The sequence below is a fragment of the Telopea speciosissima genome, chromosome 8, assembly GCF_018873765.1.
Source record: "Telopea speciosissima isolate NSW1024214 ecotype Mountain lineage chromosome 8, Tspe_v1, whole genome shotgun sequence".
In the NCBI taxonomy this organism is placed as follows: domain Eukaryota; kingdom Viridiplantae; phylum Streptophyta; class Magnoliopsida; order Proteales; family Proteaceae; genus Telopea; species Telopea speciosissima.
Window position 1 is genome coordinate 50,989,154 of NC_057923.1, and position 17,585 is coordinate 51,006,738.

Sequence of the window (17,585 nt, forward strand, 5' to 3'; positions counted from 1 at the left end):
TTGATATCCTCCGGTTGACGTGTGTGCTTCTAATGACTTTCATTTGATTCGCTGCACTTGCAGTTACCAAGCATCGGGATTAATCCACAATTTATCACATTCACGCATGTTACCATGGAATCTGACAAGTACATTTGTGTTCGGGAAACATCACCACAGAACAGTGTTGTTATCATTGATATGAACATGCCTATGCAGCCACTGAGAAGGCCTATTACTGCAGATTCAGCTTTGATGAATCCTAATTCCAGAATTCTTGCGCTCAAAGGTAAGAAGCTGTTGAATGTTTACTTGTTACTTGCATCCAAAATTTCTGATTCCACTACATTATGAAAAGGATTTAACAGAATTCCATTCCTACAGCTATTTGTTGGTACACTTTGATGAAGAAAACACATTACGATGATATATTGCAGCATTTGGAATTTTTTATTAGCACTGCTAATGAATGGCTAAAACTTTTCATCGATGCTGCAACATTTCTTCCTTTTAGTTGTTCCTTCGGACATGCCTGTTATGTCTATTTAGACATGAGAGATTGGTTTGAACTTTCACCTTTTGGTGAACAGCCTGAAACTTGAACTGGTGTCTTCCCCTTTTTGGACTTCTTAACCAAACATGCTGTCTCACTTTAAGTTTTAAAATTTTTAGAGTCAGATGGAAGTTATGTAGTTATTGACGCTGACCATACCAGGGATTTTCAAGGAGGTGGGCATGAAACACATAAATATTTGTTAAAGAGAAATGTTTGACTAAGTTTGATTTTCCTATTTGCAATTAACATTCTATTGTTCCTATATTTTTACTAGACAAAGTAAGATGAGATTTCAAACAGGTGTCAATAATTCTTTTTGGCTTCAGATACCCAGGGTATGACCGTATAGAGATATGCTCAGACCTTGGTGGGCTTGAAATGTTACTTCTTACTTGGTAGATTGGTTACTATTTTGCTTCTTATACCTTCAAGTTCATCATCTATGTATTCTGTTCTGGTTGGTAGCAGTAAATGTGTTGCAATATACGCTTTTGCCCTTCGTTGAATTTAGTTAAATCTCTTTATTGCATTCTAATCTAACTCTGATTGTGTATCTTCATTAATGATCATACATCTTTCCATTTATATGTGCTAGACCTTGATCAGTCCAATGGGCTTGAATTGTTTTATGTAGTTGACATGCTTCTCTTAGATTCCATCACTTTCCTTCATGTCATTACTCTTCAGCGTTCTATGGACATATTATTTTCATGCTTTGAGTGTTCATGATGGCAGTTTCTGACTTTCTGGAGCAAAATCAAAGTTTATGTGCAAATGTATTGGGTGAATTAATTTGCTTTGACATTTTGCTGCTCCCTTCGCTCATGTATCTTCTATCTGGCTTATGAGTGATAATTATGGATTTGTAGCTCAACTTCCGGGAACAACTCAGGATCACTTACAAATATTCAACATTGAAATGAAATCTAAGATGAAATCTCATCAGATGCCTGAACAGGTATTTCTTGAACTTCTTAAACTTCTACGAAGCGCAGTGCTCATTAAAAAAAAATAAAATTCTACAAGCTCAGTGCTTGAACTGTTTCTGAAGCTTTTTATGTTATTTTGAACTGAGAGGCTTCTTCAAGTTGTCCAACCTTTGTTCATGCTCTATGCTTAGGTTGTTTTTTGGAAGTGGATTACCCCGAAGATGTTGGGGCTTGTCACACAGACATCTGTATATCACTGGTCAATTGATGGTATGGTTCCTTTCTCTTTACTCCGTATCTATAGTTGTTGGCTCCCCTCTTCTTCATTTCTTGCTGTTATCGTTTTTGATATTTCAAGTTTATGGCTTCTATTACATTATTGAAATGTTTGCTATAATTTTTGTCCGCTGTTTTTTAATACAGGTGACTCTGAGCCTGTAAAGGTGTTTGAGAGAACAGCTAATTTGGTGAATAACCAAATTATTAACTACAAATGTGATCCTTCTGAAAAGTGGTTGGTTTTGATTGGAATAGCTCCAGGTGCACCTGAGGTATGTTGCTGGTTCTCATTACTTATAAAGTTCAATATGCGTTTCTTTTTCAGATTTTGAGTTGAATGCATAATCTAAGTATCCAATCTATTTGATGATTCCCTTAGTTTCAAATATCTCTTGCTTATCCTAAAATGGAAATTCCAAACAAACCCTTTCAAGGACGCACATTTTACCATGAGCTCAAATTTGGAACTAAAGACTAGGCTGAGTGATGTAGATAGTAGATGGAAAGAGAAGAGGTATGGGTCCGGTTCATTGTTGGACCAATTTTTACCCAAACCAGGCCTTGCGATTGAGGTTATTTTGTAATTTTAGTTAATTTTTTATGGTAGTTTTTTATAGGATTGGTAGAGTAGGAGATTGAGTCCAATTCGGTTTCCATTTCTGTTTTATAATGCATATAGGAGTCTTTTTTCGTTTCTTATTTATAGTCATGTAATTGATGGAGATTATTAGAACAAGAATGAAATATTAAGTTTTTGGTTTTGAGTGTGCTTGCACGGCCTGTTACCGCCGATTGATGCTCTTGGTTTCCTTCTCGTCTCTCTCTTTCCCTTCCTAGCTTGATCTGTTTTTCTCTGCGGTAAGCCTAGCTTTCTGATGCAGTTATGTGTAGGAATTAGGATTTATATTTTTGAGTTAAAAACTGTAAAATTTTTTCTATTGTTTTATGGTCATCCGTAGAGTTAGAAGAAGGATTTGTTTTAGTTTGAGTCCCATATAGAGTTGAACTCTGTTTCAGTCTCAAAGTAGGAATACGATTTCTTTTCTTTAATTCTATAAAAGAGTATGTACTCCCACAATGGAGATGATGTTTTTGGAATGAAAAGTTAAGGTTGTTACCGAAGTGCTGCCAAGAGCTGTGCGCATCTCTCGCTCTCTCTCTTCTACTCTCTGAAATTCCCTCTCCCCTCAGTGATAAATCGAGCATCAAAAGAAAAATAGATCTCCCTCGATACGCCCTGAAAGGTTGAATCCTCACCGTTAGGAGACGAACTTTTGCTGCAAAACCCTAAGGACTTGGGACTGGCACTCAGTCCGACCTTCTCTCTTGTCGCTGATCTGGTTACAGCGCATTGACTGCTCATTGGTATTGACTTGTTGGGGTTAACATGGGTTGGAGTTGTTAGGGCTTTGAGCGCAACCCTTCGCCTGAAATTTTGGATCAATCAAAGCTTGTTAGGGTGGGATTTCACTTCTGCAAGATTTTTGTCACCAATCTGGTTCTTGGTAGTCTCGTCTGAAGGTAGGAGACGACCCCTATTGTCTTTACTTTTATTCATCCTCCAATTAAACCTAAATTTCCAAACTTACCCTCCTTTTTTAGGTTAATTCAATTTTATCCTAATTTAGTTTTTCTTCCAAGTCTGCTCTTTTCCCTTGTACATTGTATTCCACTTTCTTTCCTCTTCTTTATAATTTGAAGCTTTAGCAAATTTATTACGATACTGCCACTCATCATAAATTTCTATTTGTTTACAACTCTGCCATTACTCTTATAATCTTTACATAATTACTTGTGCCAGTAAGCTCTTGATTGAAGCAGGATTTCCAAACCCCGAGATCACATCACTTTCCTTCCCCTTCCCGGGGTGTCCCATACACCTTACTGCCGCTGCATGATGTGACATGGCAGCACATCTCCCACCGTTGCAGCCTGCTTTGAGAGATCACTACTCCTCACCAAATCTAAAGAAAGTCACCTTGTTCTTTCCAGACTTGCACTTGTTCATCGCCTGAACCATGTACAATTGATGCAGATTCATCATCAAATAGGGCTTGTTTCATTGGGAATAAGTGTAGGGTTGGGATATATATATGTTGGGCCTTTGTTCCCAAGGGTTTTCTATGTATTAGGTCACTTTAGTGGGCCTGAAATAGGGGTATATAGGTTGCATACGGGATTAGCCCAATGCTTAGTTTTTATTTTGTGTTTTTAATTGAACCGGTTTAAATTGGTTGCATCCAATTGGTTCAATTGGTCTAATTTAAGTGAAACAGGTGGAACTACTTTTGGAACTCAGAAACTTGACACACACACACACACGGAGTCTTGACGTGGGAAATTGCAAAATGATTGATTTTTTAATTGCAAAATATATTTCTTTTGGGTCACTTGGGATTAGATCCAGTGAAAACCTTGTTTCCTTCTTTCGTTTTTATTCTTCCACATGTGTAACTAATTATGATTACCTCTCAGAGCAAATTAAATAGTGTCTGCATGATTATTAGTTATAGAGTGATGACTGATCTACTTTGATTCAGAATTATCCTGGGTTGAATCCTTAGTATGTGGAATATTCTTCTGTTATTAGAGGTTAAGTTAATATAGGCCTGAGAACTCTTTCATGCATCCTGTTAGATCCGCCACCACTCAGGTTGAAAGAATCCTGTTGCTGACATGTAACTGGTATGATGCTGTGTCCAATGAAATTATGCTCTTCTTGCCTTTCGTTGAGTGTTTGTCGGAAGCTAATGTTGCTTTAAACATAAATCATGTTGTTCCAACTATTAGATAACTTTTTTCATGTTTTCATCTTGGAGTTGAGGAAAGTCCACAACTGTATAGGATACTCTTTTTTTCTTATTTTTGATCCTGTTAATTTTTTTAATAGGATTCGCTTGTTATGTTTTGTTACATTTCTTATTGCCTAGTATCTTTGTTAGCTAAGCATAATTTCTTTGGTATATGGCTAAATGGTGGTGAAATGGTTACCTTCTATAGTCATATAACCTTCTTTTTTTAGCAGGAGGTTTAGAGATGTCAATTTGTTTGGTTCTAATTCTACCTTTCATGTTTGGAATGTGACTTTAGAGACCGCAACTGGTTAAGGGGAATATGCAGCTTTTTTCGGTGGATCAGCAGCGCAGTCAAGCTCTTGAAGCACATGCGGCATCATTTGCCACATTCAAAGTGCGGATCTTTCCTCCCTCTTTTGCTTGTGGCCTTTGGTTTTTGATTACATAAATGAAATCATGTACCTGTATTTATGTATGTATGTTTGATGAAAATGGGCATTATGGTTATCTACATGTTGTTTATAGGTTCCTGGGAATGAGAGCCCTTCCACTCTTATCTGTTTTGCCTCGAAGAGTACAAATGCTGGTCAAATTACATCGAAGTTGCATGTGATTGAACTTGGTGCCCAACCAGGTTAAGTTATTTTCCTTGATTTTTACACAATTCTTGTGTTTACTTAGGGATTGACTGTTGATGCATTCCCTTAGAATTGTATGCTATAACTTTATTGGAATTTATTGCACAGCTTGTCTTGAACATTTCTGTCTAGCTTTTTGGCAATCTTGAATCAAAACTATTTGTTATTGTTTCATTTGGTACTGATCCTGTAACTTCTAGCAGGCAAACCAAGTTTTACAAAGAAACAAGCAGATCTATTCTTCCCTCCTGATTTTGCTGATGACTTTCCAGTGGCAATGCAGGTATTAATTTCACTCAGTGATTGTGGTCTCAAGTACCATCTAGTTGTAGTTACAGTTGTCTCAGTGTTGAATTGCTTTCTTTTCTTCTTTGACAGATATCCCACAAGTACAGTTTGATATATGTGATCACAAAGCTTGGGCTTCTGTTTGTATATGACCTGGAGATGGCTACTGCAGTGTACAGAAATCGTATAAGTCCCGATCCTATCTTTTTGACAGCAGAAGCATCTTCAGTGGGAGGCTTCTATGCTATCAATAGGCGTGGGCAAGTGTTACTTGCAACTGTAAATGAAGCAACAATCGTGCCATTTGTCAGTGGCCAAGTATGTTAGTTAGAAGCTTGTCTTGGAAAAAAAACTCTCTTACAGCAAATTAAATTTTTTTTTGAGATGGGGGGGGGGGGGGGAGGAATCATAAATTACTGGTTTGTTAAAGGTATTCACAAGTGTTTCTTGCGACTGTTGCAGTTAAATAACCTGGAGCTTGCTGTCAATCTTGCTAAAAGAGGAAACCTTCCTGGGGCAGAGAATCTGGTAATCGGACAGTTTCTCTTTCTTCCGTTTGTCCTTCTGTTTCTACTCCAGTGCATGTTTTTGTGTGTGTCTGTGTGGTCCTAATCCTATTTGATCTCTAGAAACTGTAAAAGAGTGGTTCTTGGATCCATGTCTACTAATGTGCAACTTAGGTGATTCTAATATTTTCCCATTTTCATAGAACATGGATTGAAAGAAGCTACTTTATGTTTCTGCTATTGAGTTTGATGCTTATTAGGAAGCGTAGTTATTGGTTGTGCAAATCAATATGCTTTCAAATATTTGTTTTACTTATTGGGATACTGGCAGTAATGTTGTTTTTGTGTTGGATCAAACTATGGCTCCTCATTTCATGTATGCATTTCGCTTTCATGTGGGAATGTTTCTAATTCGTCATATATCTTTCCAGGTTGTCCAGCGATTCCAAGAATTGTTTGCCCAGACAAAATATAAGGAGGCTGCAGAGCTTGCTGCAGAATCTCCACAGGGAATTCTTCGTACACCGGATACTGTTGCAAAATTTCAGGTATGTACATAAATTTCTGTGGGTTTGCTTTAATTCCTTCATTGGGATCTGGTACTATATTGTTATGGTCGTTGTGTATTCACTATTTGTCAAATTTTCCTTGCTTTAAACCAAGTTCAACCTTGAATTCTGTCTCTCTCCTCTCCCCCCCGCCCTCCGGTTGTTTCTTTGTATTTGTTCTGAAATCTTTTGTAAGCTTCAGAAAGGTGCTATTCAGACCTGATTATGATTCATTTCTTTTGTAGAGTGTTCCTGTGCAAGCTGGGCAAACACCTCCACTGTTGCAGTATTTTGGGACACTATTAACGAGAGGAAAGCTCAATGCATTTGAGTCTCTGGAATTATCACGCCTTGTTGTAAATCAGAATAAAAAGAATCTTCTGGAGAATTGGTTGGCTGAAGACAAGCTTGAGTGTAGTGAGGAGCTTGGAGATCTTGTTAAGGTTGGCTGAGATTTTGAGTTAACTTTTCTTATTCCGTGTTTGTTCTTTTTTTAAATTAAAATATTAAGGGCGATAATGGATATCCAATCACCTAAGGGTTAGGGACTAGAAATCATGAAGAGATCTAGAACCGAAGATAAGAAACAATGAGGTAAATTGGAGAAAACCAGGTAATATAATCAAAATTGATTACAGATCTAGTCCAGCTCTTGACTGAGTGGTTTAATAAGGATGAGGAACAAGTCAGCGAACTTTGATTCAAATCATGTGGTCAGATCTTAAAATATCATGAAGTAACAAATATAGCAGGTAGCTAAAATAGAAACCAGATTTAGGAACCCCAAGGAATAGCAGGTAACACTCACAATAGGAACACAGAACATAATTAGAAACTGGGGGACAGAAAATAGCTAGTTAAAAAAAAATATAAAGTCCAAATTTAGGCTCTCTTTGGTATGACTTCAATTCCAAAATGAAATAGATTATTAAAATAAGTCAATGAATGGATTTTTGGCCAAAAAATTGAAAGGGGGAGGGTTCTCTGAGCAAGCAGGGTACTCTACACCTACTCACATTTTTTTCAATTCTTTTTTTTTCTCTCATTAAAAAAACACTAGTATAGTAATACATGTGAGGAGGCGTAGTATATGCCTTAGGCTCACAGAGCCTTTTTCCAAATTGAAAAATTTTGGTTGCATGAATGGAAAAAACTTCATGAACGTATAATTCACTTGGCAACTTTAATTTTTGAAAATAGTTTTCAAGTCAACTTGGGTGATTATCAGTCTCACAGTCTGCACATCAGCCTCACATTGCCGAAGCTCAGCAGTCAGCACAACCTCACCACAGCCCCTGCACACTAGCGCCCCACACATCTGCCTCCATGCTCATTGCACCACCAGCATTGCTCAGCCCCCATCGTTGCAACCAAGCCCAGCATCGTCCAGCCCCCATCTCTGCAACCCCTGCCCATCGACCATTGACAATCACCCATCGTCCATCACACTGCCTATCAAATAAATTGACAGACAGGGTAAAGCAAAATTAAGGAGCACAGTATCAAGCGGACACGAGAAATTTATTTGGGAAATAGAACACTATTAGTGGAGTTATTCCGGATTTCAGATCGAATCGTGACTGTAGATGAGAAGAGTCGGATTGGAGATTCAGAAGGATACAGATATCTTAAGCTTTTAGGCCCCGTTTGTTTGACGGGGGCGTAGATGGGATAGGAGAATTGGGGTGAGAAAGTGCTGATGTGGCGCTTCAAAATCCCACCCCAACCTTGTTTGTTTAACCTGGGGTGGTAAACTTACAAAAGCTTAGGGAACAACATTAAATGCTTTGTCTGCTGATGTGGCACTTGGAAATCCCCTATGCTGTCCAAAACAACAACAATAACAACAACAACAACAACAACAACAACATCCAAGCCTTATCCCAACTTAATGGGGTCGCCTACATGGATCCTATAAAAGAAAATAGGTAAAAAGAAGTAAAAAGGAGGGGGGAGTAGACAACATCAACACAAATCTCTAGGGCATCGACTTTTCATAACTATGTACTGCTTCTTAACTGCCCAACATGCTGCGCTAGGTCTCGAATAGGGGTGAATACAAACAATGACAACACATAACAAAGACCAACTAAATGGGGTCGACCGCATGGATCTTTGATCTCCAATCAGCTGTATTTGAGGTTATAATCGGAGCAAGGCCTAAGCTTAGCATGTCTTTCTTCACTTCTCCTAAGGTTATCTTAGGCCTGCCCCTAGTTCTTTTGGTTCCCTCAATTAGGAGCATGGCGCTCCTTCGGTCTGGAACCTCGGAAGGCCTCCGTTGGACTTGGCCATAGCATCTCAAACGATTCTCCCTAAGTTTATCATGACGCGGAGCTACTCCCAACCATAGTTTTCAAGGCGGGAAGGCGACCATGTCGTTTTAGAGGGTAAAAAAATCATGGTGACAATGCCATGGTGGCAAGGCGTCCAAGGCGACCAAGGTGCTTGGACTTCATGGTGTCTCCTTGATAACTATGCTCCCAACCTAGCTCTAATATAATCATTCCTTACTTTATCCTTTTTAGTTTTCCCACTCATCCATCTCAACATCCTCATCTTTGCCACACCAAGTTTATTTGTGTGGCACTTCTTCACAACCCAGCATTCCGACCCGTACATCATAGCTGGTCTAATGACAGTCTTTTAAAATTTTCCTTTAAGCTTTAAAGGGAGACGTTTAGCACAGAGTATTCCGGGTGCGCCTCTCCACTACATCCATTCTATTTTAATCTTTCAGGCAACGTCGTTATCTATGTCTCCCTCCTTATTTACGATTGATCCCAGATATCTAAAGTGGTCACTTTGTGGGATCTCCCTCTCCTCAATATTCACCCCTTCATTAGCTGTCTCCGAGCTACTAAAGTTACACATTATGTACTCGGTCTTAGTTCTACTTATCTTCAGACCTTTTGATTCCAAGGTTGATCTCCATAGCTCCATTTTAGCGTTAATCCCTGCTTGGCTGCTTTTGTCTCATCTACTAAGACAATATCATCTGCAAAGAGCATACACCATGGAACCTCTCCTCGTATGCTCCTGGTTAAGCCATCCATGATAAGTGCAAACAAATAGGGGCTCAAGGCTGATCCTTGGTGTAACCCACTTGATATTGGGAATTCACTACTTGATCCCTCGGTGTTCTAACACTAGTCATAACATCAGCATACATTTCTTTAATTATGTCTGCATACTTACATGACACACTTCTCTTCTCTAATATATTCCAGATTAGCTCTCTAGGAACTCTGTCGAAGGCTTTTTCCAGATCCATAAAGACCATATGAAGATCTTTCTTGCCCTCTCTATATCTTTCCATTAGTCTCCTTAATAAGAAAATTGCCTCCATTGATGATCTTCCTGGCATAAATCCGAATTGGTTTTCCGATATAGTAGTATCCTTTCTCAAATGAGCTTCAATAACCCTCTCCCATAGCTTCATCGTATGGCTCATTAACTTTATGCCCCTTTAGTTATTACAATTCTGAATATCTCCTTTGTTTTTGTAGATTGGGACCACAAAGCTTCTCCTCCATTCATCTGGCATTTTCCTAGTGGTCAAAATCTTGTTAAACAACTTGGTTAGCTATGATAGCCCATAGAGTCCTATGATATTCCACACCTCAATTGGGATCTCGTCTGGGCCTGGGGCTTTGCCAACTTTCATTCTTCTTATCACGTCTTTTACTTCGGGCATCCTAATTTTGTGTACATATCTACACGAAGAGGAATCCCTATGAATGACGCTTTCCGCAGCCTTGTTACTCGTGGGGTCTTCATTAAGGAGCCCATAGAAGTACTCTTTCCATCTCTCTGCAATGTCCTCATCCTTTATTAGAACTTTGTCATCAGCGCTTTTAATACATCGAATATGGTCTAAATCTCTGGTCATCCTTTCTCTACTTTTGCTATTTTAAAGATAGCCTTTTCCCCATCCTTCGAATTTAAATTATTGTAGAGATTGTTATATGTCTTCGCTCTTGCTGTCCCTACGATCTTCTTGGCTTCGTTATTGGCAACCTTGTATCTTGTTAGATCATCTTCTTCTTTAGACCTTTGCCATAACTTAAAGCAAGTTTTCTTGGTCTTAATGGCTGTTTGGACTTCATCATCCCACCACCAAGTCTCTCTAGGGGCATGCCGAATGCCTTTTGTTTCCCCTAACACCTCTTTAGCAACCTTCTTTATATAGCCCGACATCTTGTCCCACATTGTGTTGGGGTCTCCCTCAAGATCCCACTTTCCTTGTTTGATCAATTTATCCAAAAAAGGGGTCAAGAGCCCTCCTTTATGTTTCCACCACTTAATCTGAGGACAAGAAGGCTTACAACTCCTACGCTTCTGTGAGGTGAGGCACATGTCCAAGACCAACATTCTATGTTGAGTGGTTAGGCTCTCCCCAGGGATAACCTTACAATGTTTACAGGATAGTCTATCGGTTATTCTTGTTAGGAGGAAATCTATTTGGCTGGTATGATGCCCACTGTTGTAGTTAACTAGGCGTTCCTCTCTCCTTTGAAAGAAGAGTTCACAATGGAAAGATCATAAGCTAGTGCGAAGTCAAGAACTGAAACTCCCTCTTCGTTCCTTTCCCCACCCGTATCCTCCATGTACACCCTCATATCCTCTATGATCTTTCCCAACATGCCCATTAAGATCACCTCCTATAATAATATTTTCTCCTTGCCCAAAGCCTTGCATTAGGCTATCCATGTGTTCCCAGAAAAGCAGCTTTCATCCAGTCCTACTTTGGGGGCGTAGGCGCTAATAACATTGACAACTTCTTTCTTCAACACAAGTTTACTGGCAATAATCCTATCTCCAACTGTTTTAACCTCCACCACATCATCCTTTAACTCTTTGTCTACCACTATGCCCACTCCACCTCTATTATTTTGGTTTCCCGAGTACCATAACTTAAAGTCATCCAAAACCTTAGGTTTTTTACCTTTCCACCTTGTCTCTTGGATACAGGCAATGTTGATTTTTCTTCTCCTCATAGCATCAATCAACTCCATACCCTTACTCGTTAAGGATTCGATGTTCCAAGTTGCAAATCTAATCCTTCGCTTATGGATTAGATTCATGGCTCGCACATGACCATTTTGTGTGGGCCATTGTCTATGAGACACCGTAAACAGGCGACAAAGCAGCACAACGCATGCAGGGGATGCCCTAAAAGAAGAATGATAATTCATGAAAAAAAAATAAAATAAAAAGAACTCAAGAAAAGATAGGATCCGTGCATAGAAAGAGATTGGCTGAATATAGTAACGGTGCCGGCTGCCTACCTGACGCACCAGTAAGATAAGAAAAAAGAATATAGGATGGTGTGCAAAGTAAAATGTGGAAAACAAAGAAGATAAGAGCAATTCTAAGATTTCTATATCACATAGCAAAAGAATAAGTAATGTAGTCCTAGGTAGGAGTAATCCCACTAGGAACCAGGGTAATAGGATCTCTTAACAAGGCTGGCCAATTGGGACAGCTTAGGCTAATTAGGGCAGAATTAGGGTTATGGTTAGGGTTTCGACTTAGGGTTTTATTTGGTAATGATGTGCAGAATTTTATGAGTATAATGGTATAAGTTGGATCAAATTTGGTTGAGGTTGGAATTCTAGGGTTTTGGGTAGGATGCCTTATGAAAATGGACTGTTTGTAAGATCTAGGGTTTAGGGGCAGATTTTAGGAAAGAGGTTTATAGGGTATTAATGGGCAGGTCTAGGGGATTATTTTGGTATAAAGAAGTTAGGGTTTGGATGAGTTACAAAATTCTGCAATTTAGGGCAGAATTGGATTTAGGGTTTTGGGGTTCTAATGGATCTATGGATTAATGGAAGGGGTGATAATAGGAGTAGATGGAGCTTAGGTTAGAGGATTAGAAGAAGAAGGTTAAATGCTGAATTAATAAACTACTTACTTGAAAGATTAAATCTTCAATGGTAGCAGCTTTGAAGAACTAGAAGAAGGACCTCCCGATCTACAAGATGCAAGGAGTCGATCGAGTCCACCAATCCCTTCACCTTGATATTACCCACAAGGTAGCCTTGATATTACTCACAAGGTTCACTCAACAGAGCAGAGCAGCAGCTATGGCAGCAAACAAAAGCTTTTCATTAATCAAATTCGTGTCCAATGCTGGCCTCCCTTACAAACTAATATAGAAGACTCAAAAATAGACTTAGACACTAAAAAGGAATGGCCTAACCTTATCCCTAACCTATTAGGCAACTTAAACCGACTAAGAAACTCAAATAGACTCAAAATAGAGTCCTAATGACTTAAAACAACTTAAACTACTTAAAATAAAGAAGATTCCCTAGTAGCCAATAGGATATAAGAACCTCTTAGCCAATAGGATCACTTCACTTAAATTAGACCAATTGAACCAATTGGATGCAACCAATTTAAACCGGTTCAATTAAAAACACAAAATAAAAACTAAGTATTGGGCTAATCCCGTATGCAACCTATATACCCCTATTTCAGACCCACTAAAGTGGCCTAATACATAGAAAACCCTTGGGAACAAAGGCTCAACATATATGTATCCCAACCCTACACTTATTCCCAATGAAATAAGCCCTATTTGATGATGAATCTGCATCAATAAGTCACAATTTTAACTACTTGGAATGAGATTGACAAGCAGGTAATGTCCAACGCACATAGTAAAAGCATCACACAAATACAAGTAACGTACATCAAGGCAGGTATAATAGTAATAGTAATGCAGACACGCCACAATTATAAAATCAAACTAAATATTAGCAACAGCTACAGGGAGACAATACAGCCACAAAATAGTTAAAATAGGTAATTATTACCGCAGTAGCCAGCTAAAATCCACTGGTTATAACCGCAGTAGACCACGAAACCCAAAGTATCCAGGCAGTCCTCACACTAAGGTGCCAAAAATTCTTACTGCAGTGATGTTACTGTAGCAAAGCTTGGGGACCACCGAACTTGGGATACAGCTGAGGACTAGGTGTGTGGGAGGTTGAGGGTGTGAGAGACTGTGCTGAGGGAGGGTTGAGGCGGGAGAGTTGTAGGTTTAAGGGGGTTGTCTAAGAGATGCGAAATGGGTATGGACAGTTATGTTGGTGGTTGAAGGAAAACAGGGGTGTGCGTGGCTGAGGGGAGGGTAGGGTAGGGAGATCTTCGAAATAGGTGGGTGATTGTGTGGACAGTCGGGAAGTGCGTGACTGTGTGGAGAGTCTGGGAAGTGAGAGCGATGGGTTGAAAATCGAGGGTGGTGGAGAGGTCTGGGTTTGGGAATAGATAAAACCGCAGGGGTAGATAGGGAGAATCTGGGTTTGGGGGATAGAGAATCGTGGGATTAAGATAGAGATAATCTGGGTTTGGAGGATAGAGAGAATCGTGTGGGTAGATAGAGAGAATCGAGGGTTTGGGGGAGTCGGAATCAGAGGTTGGAGTTAAAGAGAGGTCTGCGGGGGAAATAGATAAATTAGGGGGTGAGGTGCTAGATTGAGGTTGGGGTGCTGCTTACCTGCGACAGTAGCGATAGTTGGTGATGGTAGGGTCATGAGTTTGGAGGAGAGAAGTGAGGTTTGGTAGGGTTAATCGGAAGTGGTGGCTCAGGGGATTTCTTGATGCGGGTTACCTGGAGAGACGCCTGCTGATGAAGCTACGGCTACCTTCAAAATGAGCGAGGAGCTCGCCGGTAATCCTTGGGCTCGCCTGGGATTTTCTTAGCAGAGAGGCAAGTAAAAATCCCACCTATGTTCCCCAACCCTCTACACTGTGGGACCCAGTCCCACAACATTCCCATCCCATCCTACCCGTCAAACAAACGGGGCCTTAGAGAGATGCACAGGGGTAATGTCACAGAATCTCTATTGGGATACAGCAAGAACGGAGTGAAATAGCAAATATTCAATTGAATTTCATTTTGCTTCTAAATGGAAAGATATCGTTGAACCATTAGTGGATCTGTTCTCTGTAGATAATATGTATTTTTTTGATAAACTGTTCTCTGCAGAATGCAGATACAGTACCCAGACATAGCACCACCCCAAGCATGTGGAGACCTGCCGCTGCGTCGTCTTCTTTCTTTCTACCCATTTCTTCATCCTGTGTTTGGTTCGAATGGGAGTGTTTCCCCTGGTTCGTCGACATGTTTGGGGCTTTTTAAGGAAACTTACCATAATGCCCATGTTTTGAGCCGTTACCACAACACACTCATTAAAGTTAACCGCTAAATAGCTTGAAACAAATTTCAATTTCAAAAGTGAAACAGCTCCTCAGCTATTTCACTATTTCAGATGAAATTGATTTCAATTTCTCATAAACAAGGTGCAAAAATCATGTCAAATACCCTAATTTCAATTTATAACCCAATGAAATATTTAATGAAATCATACCAAAGAGAGCCTTAGTAACTAATAGAAAATAGCAACTAGAAGCCAAAATAGTAAGACAAGCTCCATATAGAAACAAAGAGGATCAGAATTGGAACCAAACTTGACAGGAATAGCAACAAGCAAAATCCGAATTAGAATCAAGTAATAACAGTTCAGTAAATAGAAGTTCAGATCCCAAAAAAGTCAGCTGGGCTTCAGAACACAGTTGTCATGGCCAAGGTTTAAGGTATCGGTCGGAAAGGTGATTTTAAGAGACATATCGTATCGTATTGGAGAGACGCAAGATACACTAAAGATACACATGAAAATGTTTAGGATACATGGGAAATATAGTTTTAAAACATAAAACACTATAAATAGCATAAAACACTATAAATAAGTAATATGTAAAATATATCATGTATAAAGAAGGAACAAAGTACGACAACGCAAGTGCATTCAATTGATTATGTATAAAGGATGAAGTTTCTTACTTGTAATAATACAAAAAATGTCATTTTCATTTTGGGGAAGATTTAGGATTTAGATACTCACCTCATTACCCTAAAAAAAAATAAAAATTGTTGCAATCATTCAGATTGTTTTTCACTAATCTAGTGATCTATTGCAAAAAACGACACTAAAAATTAATATTTGAGCTAAAAATTCAAAGTTTTGATAGAAAACTGTTCTTGCACAAATCTGGTTTCGATCATTTGTTGCAGGTTGTTTAATTACCAAATGATGATGAAATAAACACTACTAGAGTTGCTTTTGCCAATAGAAACAAAGAATCAAATTGATTCCAAAACAAAATTGATCACAATCCAGAGCTCTTGGTAAGTGTTTTGAGTCCTTGATCGAGTTGTATCGATATGTATCACCCATATCGGGTCATGTATCGAACCTATACGGTTGATACTTTTTTTTTAGGTATCGTATCGGTGTCGTATCTTATTGGTACCCTAAAAATGAGATACATATTGGTTAGTATCGGCGGATACGTTGAGATACTTAAAATCTTGGTCATGGCATCTAGGCGACCCAAGGCATTGGAGGGGTCCTAGACGCAAGGCGCCCGCCTAAGTGACCAAGGTTCCCACTTAGGTGATCAAGAGTCCAAGGCTCCCGCCTAGGCAATCATGGTGACATAGGCACCTAGGGCGTGATGTAAATCACAGGTCCATGTGTAGCCGCAGGAACAAGGCCCCAAAACCAGCCGAGTGTAGTTGTGGGATTCAACTTCTGTGGGAGGCAGCCTGGTCTGATTATGTGGCTGGTTTTTGTTGGTTTGATGGAACCATCTCATAAGGCAGCCCAGTCCAGAATATTGACTTGCGTGGAGGACAATAATTACTCTCTATTTTAGCTACCTTCTATTTCCATTTAATAGCTATATATAGTTTCTTATTTCAGATTTGGAAAGTAGGCTTAGCTTTTATTTAGAAGTTTCTATTTTCTTAAGTTTCTATTTCAGTCCATTGTTTCCTTTTAGGTAGATTTAGTTTCTATTTTGTAGTCCTTCCCAATAGCCAAAAAGGGTGTTACTATTTTGTAACCATGCTTTAGTTATAAGTAAAGGCAAGAGGCTGCATTGATCAGCCAACAATTTAGATAAAAAAAAATGGAATGTTGCTTTGTGCAATGGCTGTGAGAGACGGGCACTGTGAGAGGCCGTGGGTGAGAGAATCATTGCTATCCCTTCTCTATTTTTCTGTTTTGTTTTTACTTTCTATTTTATTGTTCTGTGAGTTAATCTACATCTGAGATACAGTTGTTGCTGCTGGTTATAAGACCTATAAGCTGGAGAATATTATGGATTTGTTCATCATTCAACTAAGGATCATTGTTGCTGGACTCTACTGCTGGCCTATCATTAATCCTACTGTAGAGTGGTTCTTAGTTGAACTACTTCTACATTAAGGCGCCTGAACGCCTAAGGCGTCACCTAGGCGACTATGCTTCAGAAATCAATGGCAGAATTCTGATATGAAACAACTTTGAGTTTAACCTTGGCCTGGAAACAAAACAGTAACTGTATATTAGTTGCAGAAACCACCGATAAAGAGTATGGGATTCACAAACCAGATTCAGCCAAAGGAAAAGTACTAGTTGAGTAATGCACAGGAACTTATTCGTACTGCTGAGTTTTGAGGAAAATAGAAGAAAGAAGAACAAAGGGAAAGAAGGATATGATAAAGAAAAGAGGGATATGACTTTGGAATCACCACCAATCAAACAACTGAATCGCCATAGTAGGGGCTGGATCTTAATGCACCACAGTACCAAGTTCTGAATCACCACATAACAATTGGGCAAAAGCCATCTTCATTCACTCATAAAAGCATTCTAGGCTGTGAGGCCCTTACATGTTCATATAATTTTCTGTAAACTGAAAAAACAGAAAATAGAAATTACTACATCTAAGTTCGTATAGGCGTCAAATCCCTCATATCTGGGCTTGTAGAATTGGCCCATTACAATAGAAACCCAAAACTACTAAGCCCATGACCCATATAACCCATTGGGGATTTAAAATTAATTCTAACTTGATCCTATCTTGAACCACAGGTTCAGTTTTACCCAGAAAACTGTACCAACCCCAAAATATCTTCTGGCTGGAATTTTGCATCACAATGATATTCATAACTACTCTTCGTGACAGTTGAAATCTGTCATGGCTTGCCACATTAGGAAACATAGT

At 39.2% G+C, this 17,585-nt stretch overlaps 1 protein-coding gene across 1 annotated transcript in view; it reads left to right on the top strand.

Annotated features, from left to right (window-relative positions):
- The window catches only part of LOC122671982 (clathrin heavy chain 1-like), a 28,327-nt gene that overhangs the window by 664 nt on the left and 10,078 nt on the right, over positions 1 to 17,585 (top strand). Inside the window, exons 2-12 of the mRNA XM_043869482.1 lie at positions 64 to 268; positions 1,405 to 1,493; positions 1,656 to 1,734; positions 1,888 to 2,015; positions 4,834 to 4,932; positions 5,064 to 5,172; positions 5,380 to 5,459; positions 5,555 to 5,782; positions 5,927 to 5,992; positions 6,402 to 6,518; positions 6,764 to 6,961. Of these exons, the coding sequence (XP_043725417.1) occupies positions 64 to 268; positions 1,405 to 1,493; positions 1,656 to 1,734; positions 1,888 to 2,015; positions 4,834 to 4,932; positions 5,064 to 5,172; positions 5,380 to 5,459; positions 5,555 to 5,782; positions 5,927 to 5,992; positions 6,402 to 6,518; positions 6,764 to 6,961 (1,398 nt within the window). The remainder of the gene's footprint in view (positions 1 to 63; positions 269 to 1,404; positions 1,494 to 1,655; positions 1,735 to 1,887; positions 2,016 to 4,833; positions 4,933 to 5,063; positions 5,173 to 5,379; positions 5,460 to 5,554; positions 5,783 to 5,926; positions 5,993 to 6,401; positions 6,519 to 6,763; positions 6,962 to 17,585) is intronic.